Consider the following 13,512-nt stretch of genomic DNA (forward strand, 5'->3'; position numbering starts at 1 on the left):
CTCCATTCAGTTTAATGTCGGCAGGATTTTAGAGACTAACTGTAAAGCACGGGGTTAAATTTTTCTGTCAAAACATAGTCTACGACGCTCCCTGGGTCGCATGAGGCGTCTGTGCAAAATTTCGTGATTGTAAATGCGACGGTGCGGAGCGGATTCCTTTAGCAGACACACACACACACACACACACACACACACACACACACACACACACACACACACACACACACACACACACACACACACACACACACACACACACACACACACACTCGGCTTTATATATTAGATAATCTACATTACAGGGCTTCTCCTTTTCATTGCAGTGTTGAACAGACGGTGCACAGGTTGCACCTCCTCCGTTTGCTGGCCCTCACTTTCCTGGCCCCTTAGGCTACTTTCACACATCCAGTTTGAGCCGTGCGGCTCAATCCGGCTGTGAAACCTATGCAACGGATGCTGTGAAAACACCGCATCCTTTGCATAAGTTTTTACATGCGGCCGGTCCGTTTTTTTCCGGTTGCGGCACGCTACTGAGCATGCGCAGTGGAAAAAACCGCATGCGGCGGCCGGATGCGGTTTTTCCCGCATCGCGCCGCATCCGGCATCCATAGGCATGCATTGAAAATGCGCCACAGCGGCCGGATGCGGCGCGATGCGGTTTTTTTTGCCGGAGCAAAAAACGTTGCAGGGAACGTTCTATCCGGCCGCCGCATTTATTAATTTTGCCGCATCCGGAAAAAACGGATGCACCGCAAAGCCATCAGGTACAATCCGGTTACAATGCAAGTCTATGGGGATAAACCGGATGCGATACCGGATCCGGTTTACCCGTTTTTTTCCGGATTGTACCTGATGGGAAAAAACTGATGTGTGAAAGTAGCCTTAGACCTGTACGCATAGTTTTATGGGTGAGAAACTTTGTTTACCAAAGATGGCAGATTGTCAGACGACACAACCTGTGGCCGCTGGATGTCACGGGTGAGTGGTGCTTCGGCGGTGTGACCAGTACATTTACACCTTTTATCCTCACTAGACCTCCAATGTTTTCATCTGGATTTTGGAAAATCAAGGTGGAACAGCTGTAATGTTCACAGCACCCTCTATGAAGGTGTAGCAAGCACTTATTGACGTTCTATATGGCCAATCAATGCTGGATAATTATCTGCCTAGGTAAAATATCCCTTACGTGACACGTCAGGGCTCTGTGCAGTGTTCTTGTGTGAATGCCTCCTCTCCCTTCCCAGGAGTCATATGCATTTATCTAATTCTGGAGAACCCATTCCTAGTGTTTTGTTTAATATTTCCTAGTTTTGTTGTTGACTGTATACAGAAGTCCATCTAGCAACCTAATGTTGTTAACAATAGTCTCCTCTTTGTCTTCTGCCTGTAATGTTATGTCCTAAATAAAGATGTAGACGTCCAAGGTCAAATGAGGACTGTCATGTGTGCAAAAGCCTCTTAGCAGACTTAGCAGCTTCACGTGAGCCAGGGCAGATCCAGACCATCAAAGCGTATCAATAGCACAAAGACCGGGTCCACACAAGCGTATTTTATGGACTGCAGCACACAGTCTGCTGGCACTGTAACTGTATCCCATGTGATGTATATACAGCAGAGTCTCATTGTCTCCTATGTGATTGTATACAGCAGTCTCAGAGTATCCCATATGCTGAATATACTGGTCTCACTTTATCCCATATGTTATATACACAGCAGTTTCAGTGTATCGTATGTGATCTATTTACAGCAGTCTCTGTGTACCCTTTGTGATGTGTATACAGCAGTTTCTGTGTTATTTCTGTGATGTATATACAGCAGTCTCTGTGTATCTTAGGGTACCGTCACACTTTAGCGACGCTCCAGCGATCCCACCAGCGATCTGACCTGGTCAGGATAGCTGGTGCGTCGCTACATGGTCGCTGGTGAGCTGTCAATCAGGCAGATCTCACCAGTGATCAGCCCCCAGCCCCTAGCGATGCGTGGAAGCGATGCTGCGCTTGGTAACTAAGGTAAATATCGGGTAACGAAACAAAGCACTTCGCTTGGTTACCCGATATTTACCTTGGTTACCAGCGCACTCCGCTTAGCGCTGGCTCCCTGCACTCTTAGCCAGAGTACACATCAGGTTATTAAGCAAACCGCTTTGCTTATTTACCCAATGTGTACTCTGGCTTCGTGTGCAGGGAGCCGGCACTGGCAGCCCGAGAGCGGCGGACGCTAGTAACCAAGGTAAATATCGGGTAACCAAGCAAAGGGCTTAGCTTGGTTACCCGATATTTACCTTGGTACAGCTTACCGCAGGCTGTCAGACGCCAGCTCCTGCTCCCTGCACATTCAGATCGTTGCTCTCTTGCTGTCAAACACAGCGATGTGTGATTCACAGCGGGAGAGCAACGTCCAAAAAATGAACCAGCACTGTGTGTAACGAGCAACGATTTCACAGCAGGGGCCAGATCGCTGCTCAGTGTCACACACAGCGAGATCGCTGATGAGGTCACTGGTGCGTCACAAAAACCGTGATTCAGCAGCGAACTCGCTAGCGATCTCGCTATGTGAGAAGTACCACTTATGTGATGTATATACAGCAGCAGTCGCTGTGTATCCTATGTGATGTATATACAGCAGTCTGTGTAGCCTATGTGATATTTATACAGCAGAGTCATGGTGTAGTCCATGTAATGTACATACAGCATAGTCTCGGTGTAGCCTATGTGATTTATATACAAGAGTGTCTTTGTATCCTATATGATGTATATACAACAGCCTCTCAGTGTTTCCTATGTGAAATATGTATACAGCAGAGTCTCTGTGTATCATATGGGATGTATATACAACAGTCTTTTTGTATCCTATATGATGAATATATAGCAGAGACTCAGTGTATCCTATGTGATTTATATACAACAGAGTCTTGGTGTATCCTATGTGATGTACATGCAGCCGAGTCTCGGTGTATCCGATGTATATAAGGCAGAGTCTCAGTGTATCCTATGTGATGTATATAAAGCAGAGTCTCGGTGTATACTATGTGATGTATATAAAGCAGAGTCTCGGTGTATCCTATGTAATGTATATAAACCAGAGTCTCGGTGTATTCTATGTGATGTATATGCAGCCGAGTCTCGGTGTATCCGATGTATATAAGGCAGAGTCTCGGTGTATCCTATGTGATGTATATAAGGCAGAGTCTCGGTGTATCCTATGTGATTTATATACAACAGAGTCTCCTTGTAACCTTTATGATATATATACAGCAGCGTCTCGGGTATATTCTGTGTGGTGTATATTAGTGTTGAGCGAGTAGTAGTACTGTCCTCTACTCGCATATTCGTTATGAGTAGCGGGCGCAATATAAGTCAATGGCAAATACTCGCTAAGTCGTGAGTAACCCGAAAGCCATACTTTGTGTGCGAGTAGCGAATAGTACGGCTTTCGGGTTACTCGCTACTTAGCGAGTATTTCCCATTGACTTACATTTTGTCCCCTACTCATAACGAATATGTGGGTAGCGGACAGTACTCACTAGCAGCATAGCGAGTACAAATAGCTAACTACTCGCTCAACACTAATGTATATACAACAGAGTCTCTTTATATCTTGTATGATGTATATTCGGCAGAGTCTAGGTGTATCCTATGTGATATATATACAGCAGAGTCTCGGTGTATCCTATGTGATATATGCAGCAGAGTCTCGGTGTATCCTATGTGATATATATTCAGCAGAGTCTAGGTGTATCCTATGTGATATATATACAGCAGAGTCTCGGTGTATCTTATGTGATATATACAGCAGAGTCTCGGTGTATCCTATGTGATATATATTCAGCAGAGTCTAGGTGTATCCTATGTGATATATATACAGCAGAGTCTCGGTGTATCTTATGTGATATATACAGCAGAGTCTCGGTGTATCCTATGTGATATATATTCAGCAGAGTCTAGGTGTATCCTATGTGATAAATATACAGCAGAGTCTCGGTGTATCTTATGTGATATATACAGCAGAGTCTCGGAGTATCCTATGTGATATATATTCAGCAGAGTCTAGGTGTATCTTATGTGATATATATACAGCAGAGTCTCGGTGTATTCTATGTGATATATATTCAGCAGAGTCTAGGTGTATCCTATGTGATAAATATACAGCATAGTCTCGGTGTATCTTATGTGATATATACAGCAGAGTCTCGGTGTATCCTATGTGATATATATTCTGCAGAGTCTAGGTGTATCCTATGTGATATATATACAGCAGAGTCTAGGTGTATCCTATGTGATATATATACAGCAGAGTCTAGGTGTATCCTATGTGATAAATATACAGCAGAGTCTCGGTGTATCCTATGTGATATAGGATACACCTAGACTCTGCTGAATATATATCATATAGGATACACCTAGACTCTGCTGTATATATATGATATACAGTTAGGTCCAGAAATATTTGGACAGTGACACAAGTTTTGTTATTTTAGCTGTTTACAAAAACATGTTCAGAAATACAATTATATATATAACTAGAAGGTGGCCCGATTCTACGCATTGGGTATTCTAGAATTTACGTATTGTGTAGTTCATGTATGATTTTTGTTATATATATATATATATATATATATATATATATATATATAGATATATAGATGTTGTTGTGTGTAGTTACCAAGTGTTTGTGTAGGGCGCTGTACGTGTTCTGGGTGTTGTCTGGGTGTGGCGGGGGGTGAGAGCGGTGTTGTATGTGTGTTGCGTGTGTTGCGTTGTTTGTGGAGCGCTGTGTGTCTGTAGCGTTGTGTGTGTGTTGCGCGGTTTGTGTGTGTGTGTGTGTGTGTGTGTTTTGGGGGGAGGTGTGCACCTCCCATCGAGCTCCATCCCCCATGCTGCGCACCCCCCATCGTGCCCCATCCCCCATGCTGCGCACCCCCATCGTGCTCCATCCCCCATGCTGCCCACCCCCCATCGTGCTCCATCCCCGATGCTGCGCACCCCCCATCGTGCTCCATCCCCCATGCTGCGCACCCCCCATCGTGCGCCATCCCCCATGCTGCGCACCCCCCATCGTGCGCCATCCCCCATGCTGCGCACTCCCCATCGTGCTCCATTCTCCATGCTGCGCACTCCCCATCGTGCTACATCCCCCATGCTGCGCACTCCCCATCGTGCTCCATCCCCCATGCTATAATAGTTCTCCTATTATACTCAGAGAGGAGTATAATAGGAGGACTATAATAGGAGGAGTAGTCCTGGGGGGAGAGGAGTATAATGCCGGCTCCCTGCACATGTGTACCGGGAGCCGGTGTACGCTGGTAACTATGATACACATCGGGTAACTAAGGGACCTTAGTTACCCGATGTGTATAATGGTTACCAGCGTTCACCGGCTCCGTCAAGATCCCAGCATCGCAAGGTTATGTCTGGCGCTGCTGGGATCGTGACGGAGCCGGTGTACACTGGTAACTATGATACACATCGGGTAACTAAGGGACCTTAGTTACCCGATGTGTATAATGGTTACCAGCGTTCACCGGCTCCGTCAAGATCCCAGCATCGCAAGGTTATGTCTGGCGCTGCTGGGATCGTGACGGAGCCGGTATACACTGGTAACTATGATACACATCGGGTAACTAAGGGACCTTAGTTACCCGATGTGTATAATGGTTACCAGCGTTCACCGGCTCCGTCACGATCCCAGCAGCGCAAGGTTATGTCTGGCGATGCGTGCGGAGGGCCGGGGCGAGCGGTCAATCCATGCGGAGAGCGGGGCCAGGCCGAGGCGAGCGACCAATCCATGGGGGGGCGGAGCCGAGGCGAGCGGCCAATCCGTGTGGGGGGCGGGGCCATGGCGAGCCCAGCGGCCAATCAGCTTTGTGTCACCGTAAGGACATAATTTTGGAGCAAGACAGACAGACAGACAGACAGAATTAGGCAATTATATATATAGATATGGGTTGAAAGTGCACACTCCCAGCTGCAATATGAGAGTTTTCACATCCAAATCGGAGAAAGGGTTTAGGAATCATAGCTCTGTAATGCACAGCCTCCTCTTTTTAAAGGGACCAAAAGTAATTGGACAAGGGACTCTAAGGGCTGCAATTAACTCTGAAGGCGTCTCCCTCGTTAACCCGTAATCAATGAAGTAGTTAAAAGGTCTGGGGTTGATTACAGGTGTGTGGTTTTGCATTTGGAAGCTGTTGCTGTGACCAGACAACATGCGGTCTAAGGAACTCTCAATTGAGGTGAAGCAGAACATCCTGAGGCTGAAAAAAAAGAAAAAATCCATCAGAGAGATAGCAGACATGCTTGGAGTAGCAAAATCAACAGTCGGGTACATTCTGAGAAAAAAGGAATTGACTGGTGAGCTTGGGAACTCAAAAAGGCCTGGGCGTCCACGGATGACAACAGTGGTGGATGATCGCCGCATACTTTCTTTGGTGAAGAAGAACCCGTTCACAACATCAACTGAAGTCCAGAACACTCTCAGTGAAGTAGGTGTATCTGTCTCTAAGTCAACAGTAAAGAGAAGACTCCATGAAAGTAAATACAAAGGGTTCACATCTAGATGCAAACCATTCATCAATTCCAAAAATAGACAGGCCAGAGTTAAATTTGCTGAAAAGCACCTCATGAAGCCAGCTCAGTTCTGGAAAAGTATTCTATGGACAGATGAGACCAAGATCAACCTGTACCAGAATGATGGGAAGAAAAAAGTTTGGAGAAGAAAGGGAACGGCACATGATCCAAGGCACACCACATCCTCTGTAAAACATGGTGGAGGCAACGTGATGGCATGGGCATGCATGGCTTTCAATGGCACTGGGTCACTTGTGTTTATTGATGACATAACAGCAGACAAGAGTAGCCGGATGAATTCTGAAGTGTACCGGGATATACTTTCAGCCCAGATTCAACCAAATGCCGCAAAGTTGATCGGACGGCGCTTCATAGTACAGATGGACAATGACCCCAAGCATACAGCCAAAGCTACCCAGGAGTTCATGAGTGCAAAAAAGTGGAACATTCTGCAATGGCCAAGTCAATCACCAGATCTTAACCCAATTGAGCATGCATTTCACTTGCTCAAATCCAGACTTAAGACGGAAAGACCCACAAACAAGCAAGACCTGAAGGCTGCGGCTGTAAAGGCCTGGCAAAGCATTAAGAAGGAGGAAACCCAGCGTTTGGTGATGTCCATGGGTTCCAGACTTAAGGCAGTGATTGCCTCCAAAGGATTCGCAACAAAATATTGAAAATAAAAATATTTTGTTTGGGTTTGGTTTATTTGTCCAATTACTTTTGACCTCCTAAAATGTGGAGTGTTTGTAAAGAAATGTGACAATTCCTACAATTTCTATCAGATATTTTTGTTCAAACCTTCAAATTAAACGTCACAATCTGCACTTGAATTCTGTTGTAGAGGTTTCATTTCAAATCCAATGCGGTGGCATGCAGAGCCCAACTCGCGAAAATTGTGTCACTGTCCAAATATTTCTGGACCTAACTGTATATTCAGCAGAGTCTAGGTGTATCCTATGTGATATATACAGCAGAGTCTAGGTGTATCCTATGTGATATTCAGTATATACAGCAGAGTCTAGGTGTATCCTATGTGATATATATACAGCAGAGTCTCAGTGTATCCTATGTGATATATACAGCAGAGTCTCGGTGTATCCTATGTGATATACACTATATACAGCAGAGTCTAGGTGTATCCTATGTGATATACAGTATATACAGCAGAGTCTAGGTGTATCCTATGTGATATATATACAGCAGAGTCTCGGTGTATCCTATGTGATATATACAGCAGAGTCTCGGTGTATCCTATGTGATATACAGTATATACAGCAGAGTCTAGGTGTATCCTATGTGATATACAGTATATACAGCAGAGTCTAGGTGTATCCTATGTGATATACAGTATATACAGCAGAGTCTAGGTGTATCCTATGTGATATATATACAGCAGAGTCTCGGTGTATCCTATGTGATATATACAGCAGAGTCTCGGTGTATCCTATGTGATATACAGTATATACAGCAGAGTCTCGGTGTATCCTATGTGATATACAGTATATACAGCAGAGTCTAGGTGTATCCTATGTGATATACAGTATATACAGCAGAGTCTAGGTGTATCCTATGTGATATACAGTATATACAGCAGAGTCTAGGTGTATCCTATGTGATATATACAGCAGAGTCTCGGTGTATCCTATGTGATATACAGTATATACAGCAGAGTCTAGGTGTATCCTATGTGATATATACAGCAGAGTCTAGGTGTATCCTATGTGATATACAGTATATACAGCAGAGTCTAGGTGTATCCTATGTGATATACAGTATATACAGCAGAGTCTAGGTGTATCCTATGTGATATACAGTATATACAGCAGAGTCTAGGTGTATCCTATGTGATATATATACAGCAGAGTCTCGGTGTATCCTATGTGATATATACAGCAGAGTCTCGGTGTATCCTATGTGATATACAGTATATACAGCAGAGTCTCGGTGTATCCTATGTGATATACAGTATATACAGCAGAGTCTAGGTGTATCCTATGTGATATACAGTATATACAGCAGAGTCTAGGTGTATCCTATGTGATATACAGTATATACAGCAGAGTCTAGGTGTATCCTATGTGATATATACAGCAGAGTCTCGGTGTATCCTATGTGATATACAGTATATACAGCAGAGTCTAGGTGTATCCTATGTGATATATAAAGCAGAGTCTAGGTGTATCCTGTGATATATACAGCAGAGTCTCGGTGTATCCTATGTGATATACAGTATATACAGCAGAGTCTAGGTGTATCCTATGTGATATATACGCAGCAGAGACTCGGTGTTGTATCCCATGTGATGTGTGTATATGATATATATATATATATATATATATATATATATATCAGAGTCTCTGTGTATCCCTTGTGATTTATATACAGCAGTCTCAGTGTATCCTAAATAATACATACCGCTCATCACATAAGATACAATGAGATTCTGCTGCGTGTTTGGGCTCTTCCATAGCTGGTGGCTTTGTTGTTGGGCCACATATTGGACACCCATGTAATGTAAAATATTGAAAATGATATGAAATGATAGGTTTCCTTTAAATTGTGACCTTTGTTTAGGTAGCACTGTCAGGGGCTGAGGAGCTGCAGCAGGGGTTTGTTTTTACCCTTTTAGTATATTTGGTGTGATTGACAGGAAAGACACCTGACGTGGCCCGCCTATTGCAAATATTGTGTGTGTGCAATCCGGGCTTTATTTCTAGTTTCCTATCGAGATGGGGGTCTTATATACAACGTGGGTTTGTCTCCATCGTAGCAGTTGGGGTTAAGGGCTGATTTATGACATTGCAGTGACACACCCGGAGATGCCCAAAGGCGCAAATATCCCTAATAAGCGTAAGTCAGCTGCTGTGACTTCTGACACCGAGCCAAGGGGCTTCTGTGACTACAGGAAAGGTGAGGGGGGGGGGGTATGACTCTAAATAGGGTGGGGGGGGGCGATGTCTCAAGTGGCGTGTACAGCTGGCTGCAAAGATCCCTGGGCTTCTATTCATGGCTGTGGTTGGTTCAGGCTATTGTACATACAAATATATAATACTAGAAGGTGGCCCGATTCTACGCATCGGGTATTCTAGAATTTACGTATTGTGTAGTTAATGTATGATTTTTGTTATATATATATATATATATATATATAGATGTTGTTGTGTGTAGTTACCAAGTGTTTGTGTAGGGCGCTGTACATGTTCTGGGTGTTGTCTGGGTGTGGCGGGGGGTGAGAGCGGTGTTGTATGTGTGTTGCATGTGTTGCGTTGTTTGTGGAGCGCTGTGTGTCTGTAGCGTTGTGTGTGTGTTGCGCGGTTTGTGTGGGTGTGGGGTGTGTGTGTGTGTTTTGGGGGGAGGTATGTTTTGTGCAATGTGTGTGTTGTGCGGTATGTGCGTATATTTATGTATGCCGCGGTGTTTGGGTGTTGTGTGTGTGTGTGTGCGGCGTTGTCTGTGTGTGTGGGTGTCTGTGTATGGCGGTGTTTGTGGTTCCCAGTGTGTGTGTGGTATGTTGTGTGTGTGTGTGTTGGGGGAAGGTGTGCACCTCCCATCGAGCTCCATCCCCCATGCTGCGCACCCCCCATCGTGCCCCATCCCCCATGCTGCGCACCCCCCATCGTGCTCCATCCCCCATGCTGCCCACCCCCCATCGTGCTCCATCCCCGATGCTGCGCACCCCCCATAGTGCTCCATCCCCGATGCTGCGCACCCCCCATAGTGCTCCATCCCCCATGCTGCGCACCCCCCATCGTGCGCCATCCCCCATGCTGCGCACCCCCCATCGTGCGCCATCCCCCATGCTGCGCACTCCCCATCGTGCTCCATGCTGCGCACTCCCCATCGTGCTACATCCCCCATGCTGCGCACTCCCCATCGTGCTCCATCCCCCATGCTATAATAGTTCTCCTATTATACTCAGAGAGGAGTATAATAGGAGGACTATAATAGGAGTAGTAGTCCTGGGGGGAGAGGAGTATAATGCCGGCTCCCTGCACATGTGTACCGGGAGCCGGTGTACGCTGGTAACCATTATACACATCGGGTAACTAAGTTCCCTTAGTTACCCGATGTGTATCATAGTTACCAGTGTACACCGGCTCCGTCACGATCCCAGCAGCGCCAGACATAACCTTGCGATGCTGGGATCGTGACGGAGCCGATGTACACTGGTAACTATGATACACATCGGGTAACTAAGGGACTTTAGTTACCCGATGTGTATAATGGTTACCAGCGTTCACCGGCTCCGTCACGATCCCAGCAGCGCAAGGTTATGTCTGGCGATGCGTGCGGAGGGCCGGGGCGAGCGGCCAATCCATGCGGAGGGCGGGGCCGGGGCCAGGCCGAGGCGAGCAACCAATCCGTGGGGGGCGGAGCCGAGGCGAGGCGAGCGGCCAATCCGTCCGGGGGGCGGGGCCATGGCGAGCCCAGCGGCCAATCAGCTTCGTGTCATCGTAAGGACACAATTTTGAAGCAAGACAGACAGACAGACAGACAGAATAAGGCAATTATATATATAGATATACACTAATACACATAGATAATGTACATGATAACAAACACATACATGATACATACATGATACTTTCTAGCAAAAGGAATCGCTTAGTTACCTATTTTTATTATACATTTTTCCTTTGGTGTATGATGACTTGTTCCTTATAGTAGTTGCGTTGTTTTATTGGCAACATTTTGGGTGATTAAAGGGAACCTGTCACCAGATTTTTCCCTATTAAACCAAAAATACCACCTTCTGCAGCTCCTGGGCTGCATTCTATGAGGGTCCACCTTGTTGCTGGCCCCCTTTTCAGACCTCCAAAACCACTTTATAAATTATAAACCAACCAAACTAATTTGCAAACGAAAAGGTAATAATTTATAAAGTTGTTTACGAAGTCTGAAAAGGGGGGCCAGCAACAAGGTGCACCCTCATAGAATGCAGCCCAGGAGCTGCAGAACGTGATATTTTTGGTTTAATAGGGAAAAATCTGGTGACAGGATCCCTTTAAAGTATTTACTGTTTTATGGGGGAAATAAAAAAAAATTCTCCCAGTGAATTTGAAGCGAACCAGGGCTTTCATTCTTTGGATCTGTGGGGATCCAACAATCGACTTAACCACAAGGGGGGAGCGTAGCATAGTCTAACAATCGGCCTGATCATAAGGAGAGAGTCTAGCATAGTCCAACAATCAGCCTCATCACAAGGGGAGAGCTTAGCATAGTCCAACAATCAGCCTCATCACAAGGGGAGAGCGTAGCATAGTTCAACAATCAGCCTGATCACAAAGGGAGAGCGTGGCATAGTCCAACAATCAGCCTGATCACAAGGGGAGAGTGTAGCATAGTCCAACAATCAGCCTCATCACAAGGGGAGAGCTTAGCATAGTCCAACAATCAGCCTCATCACAAGGGGAGAGCGTAGCATAGTTCAACAATCAGCCTGATCACAAAGGGAGAGCGTGGCATAGTCCAACAATCAGCCTGATCACAAGGAGAGAGTGTAGCATAGTCCAACAATCAGTCTGATCACAAGGGGATAGCGTGGCATAGTCCAACAATCAGCCTCATCACAAGGGGAGAGCTTAGCATAGTCCAACAATCAGCCTGATCACAAGGGTAGAGTGTAGCATAGTCCAACAATCAGCCTCATCACAAGGGGAGAGCGTAGCATAGTCCAACAATCAGCCTGATCACAAGGAGAGAGTGTAGCATAGTCCAACAATCAGCCTGATCACAAGGGGAGAGCGTAGCATAGTCCAACAATCAGCCTGATCACAAGGGGAGAGCGTAGCATAGTCCAGAAATCAGCCTGATCACAAGGGGAGAGCGTAATATACACTTAATACAATTTCCCTCGGGATCAATTATCACAGCAGCAGATTTATTGTGTAAACTGCTGTTTAAAACTAAAATACGTGTATAAATTGTGAAACGTCCTAGCTGGTCTGTATATATTTCAGTAATCAGTGGGACAAGGGAACCTTTCATTGACGACCTGAACTTTTTGGAGCTTCGGATCAGCACCATGGGTAACAGTGCGTTGAAGGCTCACATAGAAACGGCCCAGAAGACCGGCGTGTTCCAGCTGATGGATAAGGCGCTGGTGGAGGTGAGAGCTGCTATAGTCTGGTATAAAATATTTACTTTTATATTTTTTTTTTATTAATTTTTAATACTGTTTTAAATATTTGTTCGCCCAAAGTTCCCAGAGGATCTACAGAGATTATCCGCTAACCTACGGACCATCGATCTGTCCAGCAACAAGATAGAAGCTCTGCCGCCATGGATTGGGAAATTTGCCGTTTTGAAGAGCTTGTCACTGAACCACAACCGACTGAGTAAGAATATTATTTCTGAGAAATGGGAATGTGTTATACAGTGCTTTGCAAAAGTATTCACCCCCTCTTAAAATGTCCTTTCTCTGATGCCTCATTGGGGGACACAGGACCATGGGTGTTAGACTGCTTATCCATAGGAGGACACTAAGTAGATGTAAAAGCATAGCTCCTCCTCTGCAGTATACACCCCCTGGCCGGGCCAGGCAGCCTCAGTTTTAGCTTAGTGTCTGTAGGAGGCACTTCCTTTCAAGGTTTGTTATTTTTTGAGGGCGACGGTTTCCTTTTGGGACCGATCTCCCACTACCATCAACTGGCGGGAATGTGGAGTGTCGCCTCCACGTACCCCCTCCTGCAACGCTGGATCCTGGGCTGGACGACGGGTTCCACAGACACCGATTTTCCAGAGCCCAGGGCAGAGGCACAATTCCTCAGCCCCTCTTTGCAGGCTCTGAGTTGAATATGGCACCTGTGTGACAGGACACAGCAGGCTGACTCTTCTATTCCCACTGCCTGGACTGAAGCAGTGTTTTAGGTGAGATCCCCCCTGACTGGTTTCCCAGACAAACGGAGAAAAGACGGTGCAGTGAAGGCTCCCAGGACTGCTG

General features: G+C 45.8%; 2 protein-coding genes across 4 annotated transcripts in view; one reads left to right on the plus strand and one right to left on the minus strand.

Annotated features, from left to right (window-relative positions):
• LOC142257722 (synaptosomal-associated protein 23-like) overlaps window positions 1-13,512 on the minus strand; it is a 285,299-nt gene that overhangs the window by 180,752 nt on the left and 91,035 nt on the right. The window lies entirely within an intron of this gene.
• Window positions 1-13,512, plus strand: part of LRRC57 (leucine rich repeat containing 57) — a 33,599-nt gene that overhangs the window by 3,455 nt on the left and 16,632 nt on the right. For all 3 annotated transcript variants that reach the window (XM_075330321.1, XM_075330322.1, XM_075330323.1), the window contains exons 2-3: window positions 12,530-12,678; window positions 12,772-12,907. In XM_075330321.1, coding sequence (XP_075186436.1) covers window positions 12,595-12,678; window positions 12,772-12,907 — 220 coding nt within the window. In that variant the 5' untranslated portion in view covers window positions 12,530-12,594. The remainder of the gene's footprint in view (window positions 1-12,529; window positions 12,679-12,771; window positions 12,908-13,512) is intronic.

This window comes from Anomaloglossus baeobatrachus, chromosome 12 (assembly GCF_048569485.1).
Source record: "Anomaloglossus baeobatrachus isolate aAnoBae1 chromosome 12, aAnoBae1.hap1, whole genome shotgun sequence".
NCBI lineage: Eukaryota > Metazoa > Chordata > Amphibia > Anura > Aromobatidae > Anomaloglossus > Anomaloglossus baeobatrachus.